The sequence below is a fragment of the Ictalurus punctatus genome, chromosome 15, assembly GCF_001660625.3.
Source record: "Ictalurus punctatus breed USDA103 chromosome 15, Coco_2.0, whole genome shotgun sequence".
Lineage (NCBI taxonomy): Eukaryota > Metazoa > Chordata > Actinopteri > Siluriformes > Ictaluridae > Ictalurus > Ictalurus punctatus.
This window is the reverse complement of record NC_030430.2, coordinates 16,273,139-16,294,894: the sequence shown is the minus strand read 5'-3', so window position 1 is coordinate 16,294,894 and position 21,756 is coordinate 16,273,139. Positions and strand designations below refer to the sequence as shown.

At 37.1% G+C, this 21,756-nt stretch overlaps 1 protein-coding gene across 11 annotated transcripts; it reads left to right on the top strand.

Annotated features, from left to right (window-relative positions):
• The first annotated feature begins 560 nt into the window (after positions 1-560).
• On the top strand, positions 561-20,848 carry zgc:154075 (Gfo/Idh/MocA family oxidoreductase). Of its 11 annotated transcripts, none has more exons than XR_008397991.1 (16): positions 562-920; positions 3,399-3,506; positions 3,642-3,726; positions 3,824-3,897; positions 4,690-4,749; positions 7,216-7,323; positions 7,434-7,490; positions 7,577-7,707; positions 7,845-7,899; positions 9,265-9,357; positions 9,506-9,640; positions 9,754-9,855; positions 10,036-10,230; positions 10,637-10,771; positions 18,474-18,551; positions 20,497-20,848. XR_008397991.1 is itself a non-coding variant. In XM_017487778.3 (15 exons), the coding sequence occupies exons 2-14, from the start codon at positions 3,414-3,416 to the stop codon at positions 10,760-10,762; spliced, it is 1,314 nt and encodes a 437-aa protein (XP_017343267.1). In that variant the 5' UTR covers positions 562-920; positions 3,399-3,413; the 3' UTR covers positions 10,763-10,771; positions 20,497-20,847. The 11 variants fall into 11 exon arrangements, 6 of the variants coding, with proteins under 6 accessions (XP_053542195.1, XP_017343267.1, XP_017343266.1 ...); XR_006983736.2 differs by lacking the exon at positions 18,474-18,551 and adding an exon at positions 13,428-13,605; XR_001814877.3 differs by lacking the exon at positions 18,474-18,551 and having other exon boundaries at positions 10,036-10,210; positions 20,497-20,847.
• Positions 20,849-21,756: the final 908 nt, after the last annotated feature.

The following is a 21,756-nucleotide window of genomic DNA, read 5'->3' as shown; positions in this document are numbered from 1 at the left end:
ATCTGGTGCAGTTCATGAGAATGAGATGCACTGTAGTACTTAAAGCAGCTGGAGGCCACACCACATACTGAATGTTACTTTTAATATTGACCCCCTACACACACACACACACACACACACATACATATATATGTGTGTGTATAAAGGTAAAATCCAACCCCTGCAGTAATTTTTAGAATTTCCACAGAAAGACACTTGTGAACTTGAAAAATTACTGCCATGATATAATGCTTTAAATAAGATATAATGATGATGAGGAGATAAAATAAAATAAACACACACACACACACACACACACACACACACACACACACTGTATTGAGACAAATAAATGTGTATGTTTTTCCTTTAACAACATTTTAACCAGGGCTATCCTGGCATTTTTTTTAAATATTATATTTTATTGCATATAATTTATTACACATACATTCAAAAGTCTGCGTCTCCAAGCCGAGGCAGAAACTGTAACTTAATTCATGCGATATCCTTTATGTTATAATTAACGCCTCGGCGTCGCTCCAGCGGTCACGTGGTGTTTGCTTTGACGTAACCAAGTAACCGAGGAAGTGCAGGCTCGCGAAGCAGAATCCCAAACAGATTCCTAACCACTATATAGTTTCACTAAATATGTTGTGAACGAATGGTTCAGGCACGTTTTGTAGTGCACTATACATCCAGGATCTTTTTGACATTTGGACAACTTCATCTGCCAGGGATGAGGAAGTGACATGTGCCTGCTAATTCAGCATCTGTTTACGTGAGAATGGATATAAACCTCTTTTTTTTGTGTGTGTGTGTGTGTGTGTGTGTGTGTGTGTGTGTGTGTGTGTGTGTGTGTGTGTAAATGATTTCTGAAGAAGCGGAACAGAGACTGGCTTTAACTTAAAGTTTCACAGTGAGAGAAGCTGCTGCCAAGACAGGTGAGGAAACACGCTTTAAACTCCCTCAGGTGGATTACTAAACTGGGGATTTTTCCCTATAATCAGATAATAGAGTGCTAGGATAGAGCCAGGATCAACCCTTCCGTGTAGTGACTCAGCTCATGTGGACGTGCTGTTTACTCATATTAATACGCTTGACATGTTTAAGAAATTGCCTAATAATAATACGAGGGGAAAATATTCCTTAGATTTTTTTCCCTTAGATTTTGTTTATACATACATATATGCATGCATACATACGTACATATACATATATACGTATGCGCGCACACACACACACACACAAACACACACACACACATTATATATATATATATATATATATATATATATATATATATATATATATATATATATATAATCACTTACTAACAAACCTTATTCTTACTGTCATGTGCAGTTATTTATTTACCACCTTCACGTTCAGCTTGATGGTGATTTTGCAAGATTCATGTGCATACTCATAATTATCTTTTCAACACCACATAATGAGCGAAATATCATTTATCTAAGCTGTAGGAGGAATGATCGGGTGGTTTAATTATTTACTCAGAAGACACAAACAATCTTTGAGCGCTAGGTAGTATGCTACAGCTCCTTAAGAGATGATGATGAGTTACTAAATTTCAGCTTGACTGTATATTGATTAAGCAGACACAGGTATTTAATCCTTGTGAAAAAGTTGTGTGTGTGTGTGTGTTGCTTATTGTAACCTCCTTTAAAAATGAAACATAACATCATTGTCAGTAATGTTAAGTAAGGAATAAAACATGACGGGTGCTTACATTTAAACAAGGACGTTGAAAGTGCAGAATCTTGAATATGAAATATTTAGGATATTGAACATTTACTTTATTTATTTTAAATATTTCAACATTTTGAACCCTTCTGTTTATTTCCAATTTTAAATGAAAAACAGATCTCAGATTTTCAATGTGGTTTCAGACTTTTGGACCCCATTGTGTTGGTTTTCTGCTCACCACAGTTGTAGTGAGGGATTATTTACTTATTAGTAAATATTAGTGTAGTAATGATTAGTTACTATATCCTTCCTGGCAGCTTGAACCAATCTGGCCATTTACCTCGTTTATCAACAAGGCTTGATTTTGTGGTCAGTAAATCATTTTTGTGTTGATTTTGATGTATGTTTTGGATCATTGTCCTGCTGGAAGATCCAACCACAGCCCATTTTAAGCTCTCTGGCAGAGGCAGTCAGGTTTTCATTTAATATCTGTGGATAATTGATAGTCCATTATGCCATGTATCCTAACAAAATGTCCAGGTCCTCTGACAGAAAAACATCCGCAAACATTAAAGAGCCACCAACATATTTAACTGTGAGCATGAGGTACTTTTCCATCTGGCTACCTCTCTGTGTGCACCAAAACCACCTCTGGTGTTTTTTACCAAAAAGCTCTATTTTGGTTTCATCTGACCATAGAACCCGATCCCATTAGAAGTTCCAGTAGTGTCTGACAAACTGAAGATGCTGGAGTTTTTTTTGGATGAGAGTAGAGGCTTTTTTATTGAAACCCTTCGAAACAACTTGTGATGATGTAGGTGATTTCAGATTGTAGTTTTGGAGACTTTCTGACCCCAAGACACAACTAACTTCTGCAATTCTCCAGCTGTGATCCTTGGAGATTTTTGGCCACTCTAACCATTCTCTTCACAGTATGTTGAGACAATATAGACATACGTCCAATTTCCAGTTGACTGGAAATTCTTAATTATTGCCCTGATGATGGAAATGGGCATTTTCAATGCTTTTGCTATTTTCTTATAGCCACTTCCCATTTTGTGAAGCTCAACAACCTTTTGCCACACCACATCCTTGGTCTTCCACATTCTTATGAATGACTAAGAGAATTTGGCCAATGTGTTTCCTCCCCCAAAGACATGCATGGTAGGCTGATTGGCATGTCCAAAGTGTCCGTAGTGTATGAATGTGTGTGTGAATGTGTATGTGTATGCGAGTGTGCCCTGCGATGGATTGGCATCCTGTCCAGGTGTACCCCGCCTTGTGCACCATGCTCCCTGGGATAGGCTCCAGGTTTTCCCATGATGGTATAGAAGATGGATGGATGGATAGTCACCTAGGTGTATTTAAAAAATGCAAAATATCAGTGGGAATATACTTGAAATATATTTTTCACATATGAATTCATTGGGGTGCCAGAGTATTTTTGTGAATATTTTTTTTTTTAACCAAAGATCAAAAGTTTAAACAATAAAGACAGATTTTCACAGCCTTCTTTGCTCATATTTACCAAAGGTGCCAATATTAGTGGAGGGCACTGTATATAATAGGCTACCGACTCGAACCGATTCAGTGATATTCAAAATCAAATATTGAATAATTTCTGAATGAATCAAAATTGTATTGTTTCACTGTACACCACTATTCAGTCATATGGTAAGTAGAGGCTGTTAACCTGCTGTAATATGTTCACACAGTAGGCCCATGCTATCATGCTGTCACCCGTTAAAGTTATCGTGGTTGGAGCCGGGAGCCGTGGTGAGACATACTCTGACTTTGCCTCCATCCACCCTGATCGCCTGCAGGTATGTCTATCTTTTTTCCCTGATTATTTAGGTCATTAATAAGCTCCCAATGTCCCAAAGTTTTTGGCAATCACTTAAGCAGAAGACTCTAAGGAGTTCCTATGAATTTTCTTTTTTGTTATGCATTCACCTTAGGTAGTGGGAATTGCTGACCCAAGACTTTTTGCAAGAAAGAAGCTCCAGGAGTGTCACAACGTGCCCGAAGAAAATGTATTTGATGGTAACAGTTGATATTTTAAATTTTTTTTAGAACAATATGAGTTATAACAATAATGTCTGCTGCTTTAAAACCTATTGCTATTTGTGGTTTTGTATAGACTGGCACTGTATAGCAGAAAGGGAGAAGTTTGCGGATGCAGTATTTATCTGCACTCCCGATCGCCTTCATAAGGTTTGTGAAATCTCTGATCATTCATATCAATACTTGACTAAATGGTTTTTTGTTACATAAAACTATTGTACAGATGCATATCAAATAAAAGGAGGAAAAGAAACCTTCAACAAAACATCAGAACAGCTTCAATACGCCTTGGCATCAATTCTACAAGTTTTTGGAACCGTACTGGAGTGATGGTGCACCCTTTTTCTAAAAGATATTCGCTCAGTGGGTGTTTTGATGAGAGCTCTATGTAACACATTGCTCCAAAATCTAGCATAGGTGTTAATTTGGGTTGAGATCTGGTGACTGTTAAGGCCAATATTGATTTATTACATATGGTTTACAACCAATTTCATAATCAACAAACCATTCAGTGTGCCCTTATGGATGGGGGTGTGGCCATCCTGGAAGAGACCACTCCCATCAGGGAAGAAATGTTTCATCATAGGATTATAATGTGATCAATCATAATAACTTTGTATAGATTTGCAGTGACCCCTCTAAGGATATAAATGAACTTAAACCTTTCCAGGAAATTCCTTCCACAGTATAACAAAGCCACTGTTTTTTCCTTTAATTAATCACCTATCAGTATGGCACAATAATTCAGCCGCTTGTGCTAATTTGGCACAGTGGTGGTATAGTGTGAAATATGAACAATACTACCAGTGAATCATATAACCCAACATGGTTTTCAGTATATTGTGTGCTTATGACTGTGTCCTTGATTGGAATGGCTAGTCCAAACCTTTAATGTTGACTGTAGTGTAAGAAGAAACTATAAAGATGATATTTGTCTTGCAGGAGCCTGCGGTAGCTTTGGCAAGGAAGGGTTATCATATACTCTTGGAGAAGCCAATGGCGGTAAGTGTGTTCAATCAGTTTTGCTGATTAATCAGGTCTGTTGTCATTATACACTATGAGCACCACCTGTAGATGCGAAATAAAAACTACCACTGACAAATTTTGTTGTGTTATTTGAAGTGTTTTTTTAATTCTTTTTGGATGTCTCTATTTTTATTTGTTATTTAGAGTGTTACTTTTTGGTTCAGTTTATATCTTTTATTTACTTTAGTATTTATTAATAGTTTATATATGTTAATATTTCTATATTTATTTAATTAAAAAAAAAGTCTTTAAAAAAATTCAGCACAACTTCAGCTATAAGAATATTTTATTTTTTAATATTCAATTCAATTAAATTCAGTTTTATTTGTATAATGCTTTTAACAATTAAATCTCTAGTGACTTAGTTACAAGTAAAAAAGATAGAAGACAGATTAGTCACAGTAATTTTTTTTCAGTCTGTTCAGTCCTCCAATGTCAGTGTCCTTTTAGCTGTGCCATTTTTTTAAAGAAGTTCCTGTCCACAAGGAGGCACAGGAACAGGCGCAGGGACACATCACAGGTCTTGTCCATCAGCACTATATAGACATAAGAATAGAAAACAATATATAAACAAATACATTTTATACACAGCATTCCCTTTTCTGTCTTTTGCACTGTTCTGCCAACACTTGTCATCATTTATCGGTCTTTTAGTAATGTTTTGTGTGAATGTTTGTGAAAGCCAAACTGAGTCAAAGTTTCAGAAAGGCTGCTTTTCTTCGTTCTTGCATGTGTATGTTAATCGCCCATAAAGTGCAAAGTGCGTTACTGACACAGCGCGTTTATATTTAGTGATGCCCTCAAAAGTCCATAAAAAAAAGCATACTGAGAGCTGAGAGTACGAAATGGCTACTAAACAGTGAAAGGAAAGGCAGAAATGCAGGACTGGATCATTTGACTCACTTCTACGCCAATAAAAATTTAGCAATGTAACAGCACCTGAAAAGGTCAAATTCCAGAAAAGGTGAATTAAGCATGCGTGATGAGTGACAAGAAAATGGTGCAACATGAAAATCCAGGAGCAAAAAGATCTACACTATACCCAGGTGATCATACACACCAAGCACTTCACTAGAGCTGCAACAACTAATCGACAAAATCGTCGTCAAAAATAATAATCGATTATGAAAATCGTTGTCAACTAATCTCATTATCGATTAGTTGGTCTGCGCGGCACGGGGGAGATTTACTCATTACGTTACTTCTGTTCCGAAAACACGCTCCGGAGAGCAAATACTAAACTTGTGTCCCAAATGACGTAGTATACACTTTCACTATGCCCTCTGCACTACCCTCCTAGAACAGTGTTTTTCAACGGGGGTCCGCGTACCCCTAGTGGTCAGTGGTGTAATTGCAGGGGGTCCGTAGGAAAGTTTTAAAAATGTTTAAATAATATTATGTATATATTTTTGGTTAAATGTATAAACATATTCAAATGAGATGTTTTAAAATTAATCAATTTGGTTATTCACAAATATCACGTTAGCTGAGCTGACGATCGTTCATTGATGGATTTATTTTACATTTATTTACAAATGAAATGATAATTTGCAAAAACCTATGAGTGGTAGACAAGTTTAAGTGTTGCATTGATGGAGAGTCAAATTAAATGTCACACCAAGAATAAAATGTAAAAAATAAAATCTTGAAATGTTTTGATTCAATTTTAATATTAATATTATTAATGTTAAATATGAATAAAAATAAAGCCACATATATAGAAACTTAATTATATAGTCTATAATTGTTGTGGAGTGAGGGGGTCCTTGTGGATTGTTTGAAATATTTTAGGGGTCCAAATCTCACAAAAGGTTGAGAACCACTGGTCTAGTGTATGTATTTTAGAAAGGTAATATTGTCTCAAATGGAACACATTAGTTTTTTACTAACCTGAAAGTTTGCTCCCAAATGATTAATCGAAAAAAGAAAGAAAGAAAGAAAATCGGCCAACTAATCGATTATGAAAATAATCGCTACTTGCAGCCCTACACTTCACACAGGGAAACTGCTAGCTTACAGTTGTTTTAAGTGTCTCAGCTGACATGCTGAAAGTGTTGCACAGTGTCCAAAGAAGATTTATAACCTATTTATAAGCCAGCTTTCCCTCATTGGTGTGACGAGCGATAAATCATCTGTCCATCGTAAGGATGTGTTTTTAATAGAGACTACAAAGCACTTCTGTAAATCGCTCTGGATAATGCATCTGCTAAATGCTTTAAAGTAATAAAAATCCACAATTTAAACTTGACTGTATTTTCCACATATGAAAATGCACTGAGTGCAATGACTTAAAGTCGATCAAGTCAAGGATTTTAGAGTTTTGGACCCCGTTGTATCTAGTAGAAACCTTTACTATGTGAAGGGTTTTCCCAGGCTCTTATTTAGACCGATAAAAATGAATAATTCTTTTTGTACCTTTTAATTTTTTATTTCTGTGTCCAGGTGACTCTAGAGGATTGCACAGAGATTGCTGAGACTTGCATTCAAACTGGTGTAATACTAGCAGTGTGCCATGTTCTCCAATATGACCCCTTCATCAGAAAAATAAAAGTAAACACATTTCACTTTCTTCACTGTCTGATTTTGAATGGGTGTCTCAAAGAGAGATATCTGGTACCACAGCAAGACCTGGCAAATAAAGAATTACCTTCATCTTTCAGGTGCTCATTGACAGTGGAGCCATTGGGGATGTCATTCATATTCAACACTTTGAACCAGTAAGATCAATATAAGATCTAATATAAGTAAAGAATGTATAATTCAGATTAATGTGTATTCATGTGTATGACCTTCTTTTTATCAGGTGGGCTTTTATCACTTCGCTCACTCATTTGTGAGAGGAAATTGGAGAAATGAGGCAGAAAGCTCTTTTGCGCTTTTAGCCAAATCCTGCCATGACCTGGACTTGATTAATCACTGGGCTGGAAAACGCAGGTTTGGAATATAAATACAACAAATCATTTCTAATTATTTTTGCTTTGTCTAAAAGAAAAAATAAACATGCCAAAGAGTTTTTGCAGATCTGAATTTATTTATTTAATTAAATTAATTTCTTGTTTTATAATTTACAGGTGTATAAAAGTTTCATCATTTGGTTCCCTCAACCATTTCCAAAAAGAAAACAAGGTTTGTTTTCTACAGAAAAAGAGTTGTTTTATAACTGAACACATGAAGTGCAGTGGCAGCTCATAGGAGCAGGTGGGGCAGAGCATTTATATCAACCATTCAGCAAATATTATATCAGTATCTTATATTCTTATGTCATATCAAATATTATATTCAGCAAATATCTTCATAATGTCCTCATTCACAACTACATGCATTTTAAATTACCCCGAAATACTAATTGCTTCTTTTGCGTGACCAGCGATTCAGAAAAAGACAGATATAAGGTTTATTTTCGGTTTACTTGCTCATGTTTCTAGATGTTGTGCAATTGTGGGGCAGCATACTCACTACATCAATTAGATCTATAGAGTTATTATTGCATGGTGGCTTAGTGGTTAGCACGTTTTCTCTGGTTTCCTTCCTCAGTCCAAAAAACAAGCGTTGTAGGCTGATTGGCGTTTCCAAATTATTCATAGAGTCTGAATGGGTGTGTGAGCGTGTGTGTGATTGTGCCCTGTTGAGGGTGTCCTCTACCTTGTGTCCTGAGTTCCCTGGGATAGGCTCTAGACTCCCCATGACCCTGTGTAGGATAAGCAGTAAGGGAAATGGATGGATGGTTGGAGTTATTATTGCACATAGTGAACAAAAATGGGAATTGCAACAAGCTAACTGCTAACAGAGGTCTATGGGGCAGGATTTTCTCTTCCCCCATGCTCATTCTATGAACATTTTCAGTGAAGGGGGAGCACCAGACAGGAAAGTTAATGACCGGGTTTCCAGATTGGGCTAGTTTAAAAATACACCAAGTTCTTGTTTCATAACAAATAATCTAAAGTAAATTTCTATCAAATGTCCAAAAAATGGCAACGTGTCAGTGCAGACAGTGTGTGTATAATGTTCAGAAGAATTTCTATGGTAAGAATATATTGGGAAAAAGAAACATAGATAATGTCCGTACATCAGCAATACGTGAAATATATTCTTTCCCCATATAATATCTGATGAAAAGAAGTGTCTCCCTTTTCCTATGTAATTATTGTCCTTGGTTCAGATACTTTGTGGTTTTTGAGATGTAGCCAGCCTGGAAATTTTGCTGAAACCTGCCAGCCCTGGTTAATGGTATTACCTTGAATACAGTTGAAGGTATAGCTCAAAACAAGCTGCCTGACTTCATGCTGTTGTCTTTCAACTGCCTATTACATGGTTACTCTAAAAATTCACTAGATAGTAGCCTTTTGCGTATGTCAAGTGTGATAGCCTCTCAACTTCATTTTGTTCGAGGCTATATCATTATTAATGTTGGCCTGCCCCACCAAAATCTATGGTTACGATCCACTGCTAATGAAGTGTGAAATAACTGAAACAATGCATCTGTTTATTTAGCCACCAGGAGCAGCAAGTCGTTGCTTAGATTGTTCTGTAGAGACAGACTGTGCATATTCAGCAAAGAAAATCTACCTGGATAGAGTTAAAAAGGTAACATTTACTCAAGCTGCATTTTTCCCTTTCCTGCCCCTGAATCTGTTCTATTTGTAATATGCTTACTATATTGAGTATGACTATAATGATTTGCTAGTTAGTAAAGACGTCTTTTGCTAATATTTTGTTGCTTTATGTGTTCTAGGGCTGGGTGAGATGGCCAGTGTCAGTTGTGTGCCGCAATTCAATTCCTGATATTGAGTCCGTAACCGAGGCCTTGAAAACAGGTCCATACGGTCGCTGTGTCTATGAGTGTGACAACGATGTGTGCTCAAATCAGGTTAGACAATTTTAGTTTTATCCTTAAAATTGGTCAAACCTCCAGAAATGTACAGTATCCTTTAACAAATGTGCATTAAAAGTGCTAGGTCAAATCCTCTTTTTCTATTTCAGGTTGTTAACATGGAATTTGAAGGAGGCCTCACTGCTTCTTTTAGCATGGTGGCATTTACGGAAGAGATATGTCTGCGCAAAACAAGCATCCAAGGCAGTAAGGTAGGACATAAGTATATTATATGCCAGCAATTCATTTATATTGGTTTTTGATTGAATGATTGATTGATTCATTGATTCATTCATTCATTCATTCAGGGTCAGGGTCTCAATGGATCCATAGCCAATCCCAGTGGTTTTTGATGTTATGTTAAATCTGACATCTCTGCACATATTCTACAGGGGGAGGTGACTTACGATGGGCATGAAATCAAAGTATTCGACTTCCTCACTCAGATATCCACAAAGCATACAGTGGATCTGAGTGTACCGGGCAGCTTCAGCAAAGGCGGTCATGGTATTGCAGATTATCATCTTGTTGATGCCTTCGTTTCAGCTGTGGCGGTCAGTTACTCAGGTCACTTCCACTTAATTAATGTAAGGAACACTTGCTGCCTAATATATCCCACTCCTTGACAGGTGCCTCTATAACAAGATAATCAGTGTTACCTGTCAGTGGTTTTAGTGTTATGGCTGATTGATGTATATGGGCAGTGATCAGTATGTGAGAGGTAAATCGGGTATATTAAGTGCATAGTAAACAGTATCACATTAGATATGTTGACAAGTGTACAGTCAAGTCAGTGAGCATTAGAATCCTTGATGTTCAAGTATTACAGCGTTCCAAGTTCTAAGTGCAATATGCATATAGTTCAATAGGTAGTAGGATAGTGATGCATAAATACAGTGCGGTTCAGTGTTTAAATCTCTTTAAACACACCTACACAGCTTTTTTTCCACATAATTTAAAAGTAATATATGGTTTTGTGTTTCATTGCCGTAGAATGGAAACCCACTGATGATCCAGTCCGGTCCAAAGGAAACCCTGGCGAGTCACAGGCTGGTGTTTGAGGCTGAGCGTTCCCGTCTAGAGAACAGAGTTGTGATGTGTGCGACTGAGCATGACTAGATGATGAAGGTCAAAACTCATTTTCTTTCTTTCTTTTTTTTTAATGAATGCATAAATGCAGGACAAAATGTAAATTAATTGTAAGTTGCTAATTGGAGCAGCGTTTGAGCCCCATTCGTGGCCGGGAGCCAAGAGAGTAAAATTGGCCGTGCTGTCTAGGTGTGAGGGAAAGCATACTCTCTCTCCCCTGTCAGTCCCAGTGAAACTAGCCAATCGTTCGTGTCTGTGAATTCATGTGTGCATAAGATGACAAATAGGACTTTCCTCCAAGTATGTTACGCTGCCCTGTGACATAGCATGAGCACCAGTTTGAAAATATGCAGTGGGAAGCCTTCGCTCTGCTGGGTTGGTGTCTATCGTATGATTGGTAAAGGTGGGAGCGAATTGCCAAAACCAAATTCGGAAGAAAATGGGGAAAACAAAATTAGTACTGTCTATTAGCCAGCATCAGACATTTTGTTTTTGTTCTGATTTTCTGTGTTGTGGCACAGATATGTAATTTTTTATAGATTTCTTTTCAATACTGCATATAATTATTTTTATGATTAATAAGTATTAACATTAACTTTTATCTATCAATTGAACAAAACAAGCATATTAAATAAAACTTAAAATAATAAACTATAAAAACAATTCATTGCACAATTATGGTATATTTATTCGTCCTATATGTGTCCTTAAATATGAGTGAGCAATGATTAATGGTGTTTTTTGTCCATTTATATGAACAAATGTTGAAATGAACAATCCTACATGATTACACTTTCTTGGTTGTTCTGTGTATCTTGTACAAGCAAAGCATGTTACCACGTGTTGTTTAGAAGAGCCTGGTTTCCAGTACACTTTGTACAATGTAGCTCTTGGAAATCTGAGCCAGGATTGTTTCAGGTCAAACATTAGACTTGTGCTTTTGGCAAGATGGTCCGAGTGTGCTGGTATGCTTGGGAGACTTTGACCTCTGGATGAGGCATCTTCTCCTGTTACTGTGTCAAAGGTAAAAATGGATTTGTTTGATGTTGGAACAGTTTATAATTTTTTTAACTCATTACTATACTCTGTTGTGGGTGGTACCATGGTTGTGGAGGGAGGGCTGGACTTAGACCCACTAGTTGGGGAGCAGTTTCTGTGAAATTGTAGTCAAACTCTAAATCCTGCAGATGGCAGAATGAACACAACACTGAGGTAAACAGAGGTCTGTGCTCTAGTATCCTAAGTAATTGTACAGAAGGTTACTGACCTGAACAACAGCCAGTAGATGTTGTTCTCTCAGTCGCAGTTTACCTTGGAGTGGAGGAAGGAGTGTGTAATAATCAGTTAATTGATTCTCTGCTCCTCCATCTTCTGTGATAGTGTGATTAGTCTTGGAGATTCCCAAGTTGATCCTTGATCTCTGTTCAATCACAGACCAATGGTCTATCTCTTTAAAAGCAGTTATTATTGTCCATCCCATTGACTGCATATGTTTGAAGGGCAAGGGTGAGCAATACTGAGTATTTAGCATATTTACTGTATTCTTGAATATTATTGAAATTGAATATTTGTAGTCTTAGTTCCAAGAACAAATGTGTGTGTATATATATATTCCTTACATTTTTATTTAAACCTTCAAAGTACTCATTACAATTCGCTCCTTCTCTCATCCAGCCAATGACTGGATGCTAAACTTTTATATTAGTTGCTATATAGTGTACAATCAACTTCATCAACGTAGAAAAACTATCATGAATCATGCCAGTTTGTCCTTAGCCGTGATCTCATGCTACACATTTTACCGATATAGTTGTCTGTGTGTTTTTTTAATATATACATGCATCCGGACTGCAGTGTAGAACTTGAGGATGAGCATCCCCAGCGTTACCTCAGTAAAATGTTTCAATATGCTGGATTAGGCAAATACTCACATAAAATGAGGGATCTCCTTTTCCTTCATGGTGGACTCTTCTGCTTTGAAAAAACATGTGGTCAGTCTAACTAATTAGCTAATATTAACTGGCTATATTTAATGAAGGTAGTCTGTTTTTGTGTGTGTGTGTGCGTGTGTGTTTTTTTTTTTGTTGTTGTTGTTGTTTTTAGTATTTTTTTTTTTGCTAATGTCAGGTTAGAATAGCACAGTTTCCAGTATCTAACTGTAAATTCTTGCAAATTTACAAAACATTTTTTTTTTTCTCATTTAAGTAACCAAAGTTACTTTTCACATGAAATCATGACACGAACTTAATTTCATCAATTAAAAATATTTACTTTAAACAGTAGCTTGTTGTTGTGTTTTTTGATTGGATACTTCCACCTTTAATTGAGTTGGATATTTACACGTGATCTATACTTTCACTTAAGTATAATTTCTCAGTACTTTGTCCACCCCTGGTGACAGCCTGGGAAAACCTTTCACATGGTAATATTTTGGCATTTTCAAGTACTATGGGTTTTCTCTTTTACACGTACCTCAACCACAAGTTCCAGTATTTCAAACTGAAAAAGGAGAAAACTGCATTCAAATAGTCCAGTTCGACTGCAGTGTCTGTGCATCCCGGTCTATTTAATGGCCAATATCTGATTACAAACTAGATCAGTGCCAACCCATCACAGTGCACAATTGCACACACATTCACAATCTATGGAAAATTTGGCAATGCCAATCAGCCAACAATGCATGTCTTTGGTCTAGGGAAGGAAGCCCGAGTACCTGGAGGAATCCATCGAAGCATGGGGAGAACAAGCAAGCTGCGCACACAGGGAAGAAGTGCGCTTTGAACGCCTTACCCTGGAGGCGTGAGTCAAAAGTGCTAACCACTAAGTCACCGTGCTCCCCATGGAACATCATTTGTTCTTGCTTTCGATTAGAAGTAAGTCTGTTGAATGGACATGCACAGTTGTGTACCGATCACATGCTGTGATTCCATGCAGTATTTCTGTCTGCCTCCTTCTGTAATCTTGTGCCGAGTCCCCTGGAATAGGCGCCATGTTCTCTGCGACCCTGTGTAGGATAAGCAGTACAGAAAATGGATGGCTGGATGGATGAGCATATAAATTCTGCCATAGTCAGACAACTTCTCCACAGTCATTATCCTTTTCTAAGAAAGTGTCTGAGGCAGCACATCATGTTTGTGCCCTCAACAAAAACAAGTCATTACCCAACGTTTAGCTGTAAGCTGTGGTGTTTTGTCTTCACATTGCTCATAAAAGATATTATTCCAGACTGTCAGGGATCTTGTAGGTGAATGAGTGTTGTTAGCTATTGTTAGTATGAGTTATTCTATATGGCAAAAGTTTGTGGACACCTGACCATCACACCCCATATGTGCTTCCTGAACATCCCATTCCAGATGTATCCCCCTCTGTTTTATGATAACCTCCACTCTTCTGGGAATGCTTTCCACAAGATTTTGGAGTGTGGCTATGGGGATTTGCCCATTCAGCCACGAGAGCATTAGTGAGATCGGGAACTGTTGGGTGAGGAGGCCTGGAACATAGTTGGCATTCCAGTTCATCCAAAAGGTGTTCAGTGGAGTTGCAGGCACTCTTAATTTATCTGACTAGTTAAAGTTGATGTGTGTAGTGCAGCAGCATTCAGAATGAGTAATGTGCACTAAAGTTACAACATTGAGGTGTGTCACATCACATTTTGTTAAAATATAATAACCAAATAAAAACTTTTGTTTTGCTAAAGATATTAGCTAGTAGCATTAGAAAAGAAACAAACAAACAAACAAAAAAAAACAAACAGCGCCTACTTGTTCGCTAGACAACTAGGAAGAAAAAAGGAATCGCCTGAAAATAGAATAGCCTGGGCTAGTCAAACACCTAACCCAGTATGACTCAAAAAGATTGTACACCTGCACCTTACAAAGCTGCATTAGTCACTTTTATTTTGGAACTTAATTTTTCCTGCCAATATTGCTGTTATACTTATTACCGTTACACTACAAATAGTTTACAGTTTAAAGCTCATGTTCTGTGTATTTATTGTCCTGTGTATCTTTTTTCTGTTCTGTGTATTTATTGCGTTCTGTTCTGTGTTGGACCATGGGCCTGGAGAAACGACATTTCATTCAGATGTATACTGGCTATATAGAAGAATGACAAATAAAAACCACTTGACATGACTTGAAAATGTAATATTCTTGTCCTGGATTCCTGTAAACCACTTTATATAGCAGCTTTATTAGCTTGTGTCCACACTTACTGTCATTATTTCTAGGTGAAATTTGTAGGCATATAATCTCACCAGATATGATTAGGGTGTTTGTTAGGTGTGTCAGGAGCAACATGCTTAATGTCCTCTTTATTTGACACACCATTCAGTTGCCATTGTAGGTGTACAATTAGAGACTAGCTCATTTTGTCCATGAAGAGTTCGTGTTAATTGTCCTCTAGACAGAAGAGTAGTGAGTAGTGCTGCTACCATGCAGCTGCAGGGTCCCTGGTTTGCTTCTGAGCTCTGGTTACTGTCTGTGTAATATTTTATGTGTTCTCCCCATATCTATATGGATTTCGTTTGGGATCTCCAGTTTCTTTCCACCTCTTAAAAACATGCTAAGTGGATTGGTTGTGCTAAATCAGGCCACCAAGGCAGTGGTGGCTCATGGCTCTGGATTACGGATCAGAAGGTTGGGGGTTCAAGCCCCAACACTACCAAGCTACCTCTGTTGGGTCCTTGAGCAAGGCCCTTAAATCTGTTTGCTCAATTGGCACCATGTCATGGCTGCACTCTAACCCAAGCATCCTAACAAGCTGTGATAATTTCACTGTACTGTAATATATATGTTACAAATAAAGGCTTCTTCTAAAAATCTCCCCTAGGTGTCAATGTAGTGTGCAAGGTACCCTGCAATGGACTGGCATGACATTCAGTATTTGTATTTCTGCCTAATACTCAGTGCTCGTGGGATATGCGTCGGATCGACCTGACCCTGAGTGACATAAAATAGAATATGCAAAGATTCTATAAGATTAGATGAGAAACAATTTTTCAGGTGTGTTGTCTTTTCCAAATGCTTGAATCATCCATCCATCCATCCATCTTCTATACCGCTTATCCTTCCTTCAGGGTCACGGGGAACCTGGAGCCTATCCTGGGGAACATCGGGTACAAGGCGGGGTACACCCTGGACAGGGTGACAATCCATCGCAGGGTACATTCACATACACATTCACACACTACGGACACTTTGGACATGCCAATCAGCCATGTCTTTGGACTGGGAGAGGAAACCAGAGTACCGGTACCAGGTACTCCGGAGTACCCGGGGGAAACCCCCGCAGCACGGGGAGAACATGCAAACTCTGCACGCACAGGGCCACGGTGGGAATCAAACCCCCAACCCTGGAGGTGTGAGGCGAACGTACTAACCACTAAGCCACCAAAACGAGCTGCTATATAGAAGCCATTCTGATAAACATTTTGGATGGTTATTTATTTTCAAGCGTCCATAATGTATAGTTTCTGTGGTAGGGGTACTAAAACATTTAGAGATTAATTTTTTTTTTTTATCACATACTCAATTATATATAGTATATAACTAGCAGTGAAATGAAAAGCATAAAAGGGTACTTGTCTATTAGACAATGAAAAATGTTCCTGCCATACTTGCTCTGTTTCAAATCACATCTATGTATTAGTGCTTTTTATTTACAAATCCAGTGTGGTACCTTAGAATGAGCTTTGAATTTGCTTCGAACTTGCTTTGAACAAAACACTGCAGAATTCTCACAAAATACAAAATAATATTCCTGAGTTACTTGTCTGTATTATAAGAAGTTAAAAATACATCTACATACTACCATGAAAGTCCCCCCCCCCCATTTTTCTAAATGTGTATTCAGTCTTCTCTACTGATTCCATAATCATCAATGTACCAAGAAGTCGCTGCACCTTTTCCCGCCATGACACACTTGTGACTGTGTAGGAGGGGCAATAGGTGTATTCATAGATGATGTAACACTTTAGATTCTTTCCCACAATTTAATGAAAGTATTTTGTTGATCTGATTTATTTTGATCACACCCCAATAGTTCACATGGAAAAAGTTCACAAACTGTCACTGAGAAAATTTACACTGTGATCACTCATGGAAACTATCTTTTTTTCATTATTCAAAATCAAAGAGCTTAACCAAATGAGCCTTAAGGGCAGGGCACAGAGGAAATGATGTGTGGCATTCAAGTGTGTGTCATCATTAACAAGATCCTCACTCATTATATAAACCCATAGTATTTTCATTCAAGATTTCAGTTAGAGCCTAGTCATTAGTCATTAGTCATTAATGAGTACACATACTCAATAGAATAATCTTTTAGGCTAATTTGGGCACTATTTGAGAATGACTTCAGCAGTTTTTTTCATAAGAGAGCCTAGTCATTCTTGTCTACACTGCTGAATTGCATAGTCAGATACTTTTGTTCATGATGCAATTAATTACTTCATGTTAAGAAATTCATGAATTTATGTATACTTATATTTATTTATCAAATCGCTCAGCTTAAAAATATGAAAGTACTGAGTGTTACTGTAAAACATGACTTTGTAAGTAAGCATGAGTCACAGGATGTAAGCCATGAGGCGCAGGCTGGAATGGAGGAGGAAGCAGCCTCAATGTTCGCCAGTACAAACTCCTGCCAATGATCTGGGTGGAAATGTGCAGCTCTGAAATCCACAGGCGTCCCGGCCACTGCTTCCGCACTTACACCAGATCCACACATGACTAAGCACTCCTTCACACACAATGCTTTATCTGCCTGCCCTGACTGTGATTAATGATGAAAATATTCAGAAAAGAAATTAAATGAAAAGAAAAAGAAGGCTAGTTATGTTGTTGGCCAGTATGATTTACAGTACAGTTGTACAATTTATTACTTACTATGTAATTATTTTGAATGCCAATAAGACCATTCTTTATATATAAAAATCTCCCATGTCCCATATATATAGGGCAGTGGTGGCTTGGTAGTTAAGGCTCTGGGATACTGATTGGTAGGTCAGGGGTTCAAACCCCAGCACTGCCAAGCTACCACTGTTGGACCCTTGAGCAAGGCCCTCAACCCTCTCTGCTCACTTCGTGGCTGACCCTGCGCTCTGACCCCAGCTTCCTCAGAGGCTGGGCTATGCAAAGAAAACAATTTCACTGTGCTCTACTGTATATGTGACCAATAAAGACTCATTATCATATATATATATATATATATATATATATATATATATATATATATATATATATACAGTCTCTCACAAAAGTGAGTATACCCCTCACATTTTTGTAAATATCTGATTATATCTTTTAATGTGACAACACTGAAGAAATGACACTTTGCTACAGTTACATTTTCACTTAGGGGTGTACTCACTTTTGTTGCCAGCGGTTTAGACATTAATGGCTGTGTGTTGAGTTATTTTGAGGGGACAGCAAATTTACACTGTTACACAAGCTGTACACTCACTACTTTACATTGTAGCAAAGTGTCATTTCTTCAGTGTTGTCACATGAAAAGATATAATCAAATATTTACAAAAATGTGAGGGGTGTACTCACATTTGTGAGATACTGTATATGTATGTGTGATATATATATATATATATATGTGTGTGTGTGTGTGTGTGTGTGTGTGTATATATATATATATATATATATATATATATAAATAATATACCTGTAATTAAGCTATTACTATATAAATGTATACATACATTAGTATAAACCTCTGATTTGTTTTGCAGCCAGAACTACTGTCTGAGCTGCTGCTGTAGAAAATTAATCAACACTTTCTGACCAATCAGACACATTTACTGTGCCAGGTTTGGACAATATTTATTTATTTACTTACTTACTTATTATGATTATAATGATTACTATAGCAAAGGTATTTAGACACCTGACCATGACAGCCATTCATTCATATGTGCTTGTTGAACATACTATTTCAACATGGAGTTGCCCCATCTTTGCTGTTATAATAACCTCCACTAGTCTGAAAGGCTTTCCACTAGATTTTGGAGCGTGGCTGTGGGGATTTGTGCTCATTCAGCCACAACAGCATTAGTGAGGTTGGGCAGTGATGGGCGAGGCGAACTGGCATGCAGTCAATGTTCCAGTTCTTCCAAAAGGTGTTCAGTGGGGTTGAGGTCCGACTAGAATTCTTCCACTCCGACCTTCATGCTCCTTCAACTTTGTGGTAAACATCTGGGGAAGGCCCAGTTATGGGTGTCATAGACAGGTGTCCATATACTTTTGGCCATATAGTGTATGTTAAGCTGTTAGTGGTGAAAAAATTTGTATATAGTTTCTAAATGTTCTCTAATTGCTTGCACATGGATCCTTTATCATTACAACAGCCTCCAACCAGACCAGTTTCATATCTTGAACTTTTGTATCTTCTAAGTTGTAATACATACCCCTTGCCTTCAGCTGTTTTTCTCTCTGGCCATACCTGTGCAGTAATCCTGAAACTGCAGATAAATCAAGCAGCAACACTGTATCTTTATTGTATTTTATTTTTATATCATGATTATACAGAATAATGTTCATTGCCTGACATATTACATTTGAAATTCATGAACCCCTTTTTGGTCCAGTATTCACAAAGTGATTTTGTGAAGTTTGTTTCTCGCTAATTGTCTACTGTTAAGTTTTTAAATCTAACCAATTAGAAAACATTATCCATTATCCAAGTTGTAATTTACTGTATATTTTTAGAAAGCTCCACACACAACTGTATCTACTCACTAGTGTCCATACTGTGCTCAGCATCTCACTCTTTTGTACTGCTTCTGACTTTTATGCTCAGACCCCGTACCCTTAGAGAAAAAAAAAATCAATCTTGGAGTAGATTAATGTGCTGGCTTTTTCTACACAATCCGCTGCGGAAGGAACCCTGCTGGCTGCGCAAACCTCATGCCCTTTCTGTAGCCTGGAACTGTGGGTAATTGAGTTGCCCATCCTTCTATTGCTGTATCCCAGGCAAACAGCCTTAATTATGCCTTTCTTTTCCAAGCCCCCACCTAACTGCCTTTCATAGTCATTGCTTGCCATGAAGTCATTTGTTTTCAACCCTGAATCACTTTAATCCCTGCTACTTCCTCGCCCACTAATTTAGCTGAATGACTTTGTTGCATCCTGGGAAATTCTATGTGCCTTAAGGATAGACTCGCTTGTGTTTCCTTAATTTAAGTAAAATGTGTGACTTTATTTATTATCTGTATAATCTAAACTGTTACTCAAAGTGGAAGTATTGTGTTTTATGTGGTTGTTTATCCCCTTAAAACATTAGGATTTTATTAAAATGTATATTACCTATATGTTCAGTCACTCTAATTGTGTTTGTATTATTTGGGTGTGGGGAATGTCTGCCCAGTGTATAAATATAAAATGTGGACAAAATAGAAATAAATTGTTGTTTGCTGCTTTGGAAGACATCTTTTTTTTTTAGTAATCCTGAAATAGCTTTGCAATTCATAATATATTATTTTTCATAATAAATTCACAATAAATTATGAATTCATAATAAAATAGTTGCTTTTTTATGAAAGAGACTATTGCATCACTATATGTGATTGATCTTCAGGTTTAAGGTACACCACATAAATACTTCTGTTTACAAATCAATTTAAAAATTAATCACACAGCTAGTTTACAGAACTTCTTCCAGATGAGCGAAATAACATCGCGGCCATTTGCACCTGATTGCATATTCATTTGTCTTGTGTGTGTGTCTGTGTGTGTGTGTGTCTGTTCATGTCAAAGGCTTCCTGATCTTGTGGTGCCATGAAGTGAAAGGACCAACCAGTGTTTGTGTGTCGCCCAACCCTTGAGTCCTGATTGGTGCAGTTGGTTACAAAGGAGCTTACTCAGTGGAAAAAAGCAGTGGGTGTCTTGAGGCATCACAGCCTATTAGAGCAATAAAAGCCAAAGCTACTCAACAGCCCAGTCAGGTTCCACCAGCTAAACTCAGTCATGCAATGAAGGACTGAAGGAGGGTTTGCACAAATGTCTACAAATCATACTGACTATTAATTCAACCAATCAGTTGATGGTCAAACAGCAGAAGAATGAGAGGGATTTTGTTGAAGATAAAGAAGACTTCTAATAAACTGCGCCTACAGTAGTATTAATCATATATATATATATATATATATATATATATATATATATATATATATATATATATATATATATATATATATATATATATATAGGCAGACACTTCTTTCCAAACTGGTTTACAAGTGAACAACAGTGAAATACAAGCTTTTGGCTGTTAAAACATCGATACAAATACTGCACTAACTTACCAGGAAATAATGAGTGCCACAACTAAACACATATACCAACACACTCAGACACACACACACACACACACACACACACACACACACACAAAAAGTGACTCTGTATGTGTGAGTGCTTGTGTCTGTTTAATCATGGCTAGCTCTGTGTCTGTGTGAGTGTATTGGAGTGTAATAATAATAATAATAATAATAATAATAATAATAATAATTATTATTATTATTTAAAGGATTAAAAGTACAAACAACATATCATAAAGGCATGTTAATGAAACAATCTAAAATCATGAATGCATTGACTATTTCATAAGAAAAAAAATTATATATAATATATAAACAAATACCCTTTTAGTTTGGATTTAAAACACAGCTAGCACTCCTCGTGGCTAATGATGGTTGGGATTAACAGCAGGCCTACTCTAGCTGAGCGAAGCACTTGGGATGAGCTATTTACAGCTTCAAGAAATCAGTAGAGTTCAGCAGGACTTCACAGCCAGTGTGGACTTAACAGATATATATATATATTTTTTTATAAAGTATCTTATATAAAATATAATTGTGTATCAACAGTATAAAAGTGAAAGCCAAAATTATGTTTGCACATTTAATGTCCAAGTATAATTATTTTTAAAATTCTAATTTATTTATTTATTTATCAATTATTGTTGAGTTGGCAGTGTGTTTTGGATCATTTTCTTTCTGCATGATGAAGTTCCTC

Bases quoted from the DNA above. Each gene is read 5' to 3' on its own strand.
- zgc:154075 (XM_017487778.3), top strand. From the start codon at position 3,414: ATGCTGTCACCCGTTAAAGTTATCGTGGTTGGAGCCGGGAGCCGTGGT. The intron at 3,898-4,689 runs GTTTGTGAAATC...TTTGTCTTGCAG, and splicing joins CTCCCGATCGCCTTCATAAG to GAGCCTGCGGTAGCTTTGGC. The intron at 9,358-9,505 runs GTAACATTTACT...TATGTGTTCTAG, and splicing joins ACCTGGATAGAGTTAAAAAG to GGCTGGGTGAGATGGCCAGT.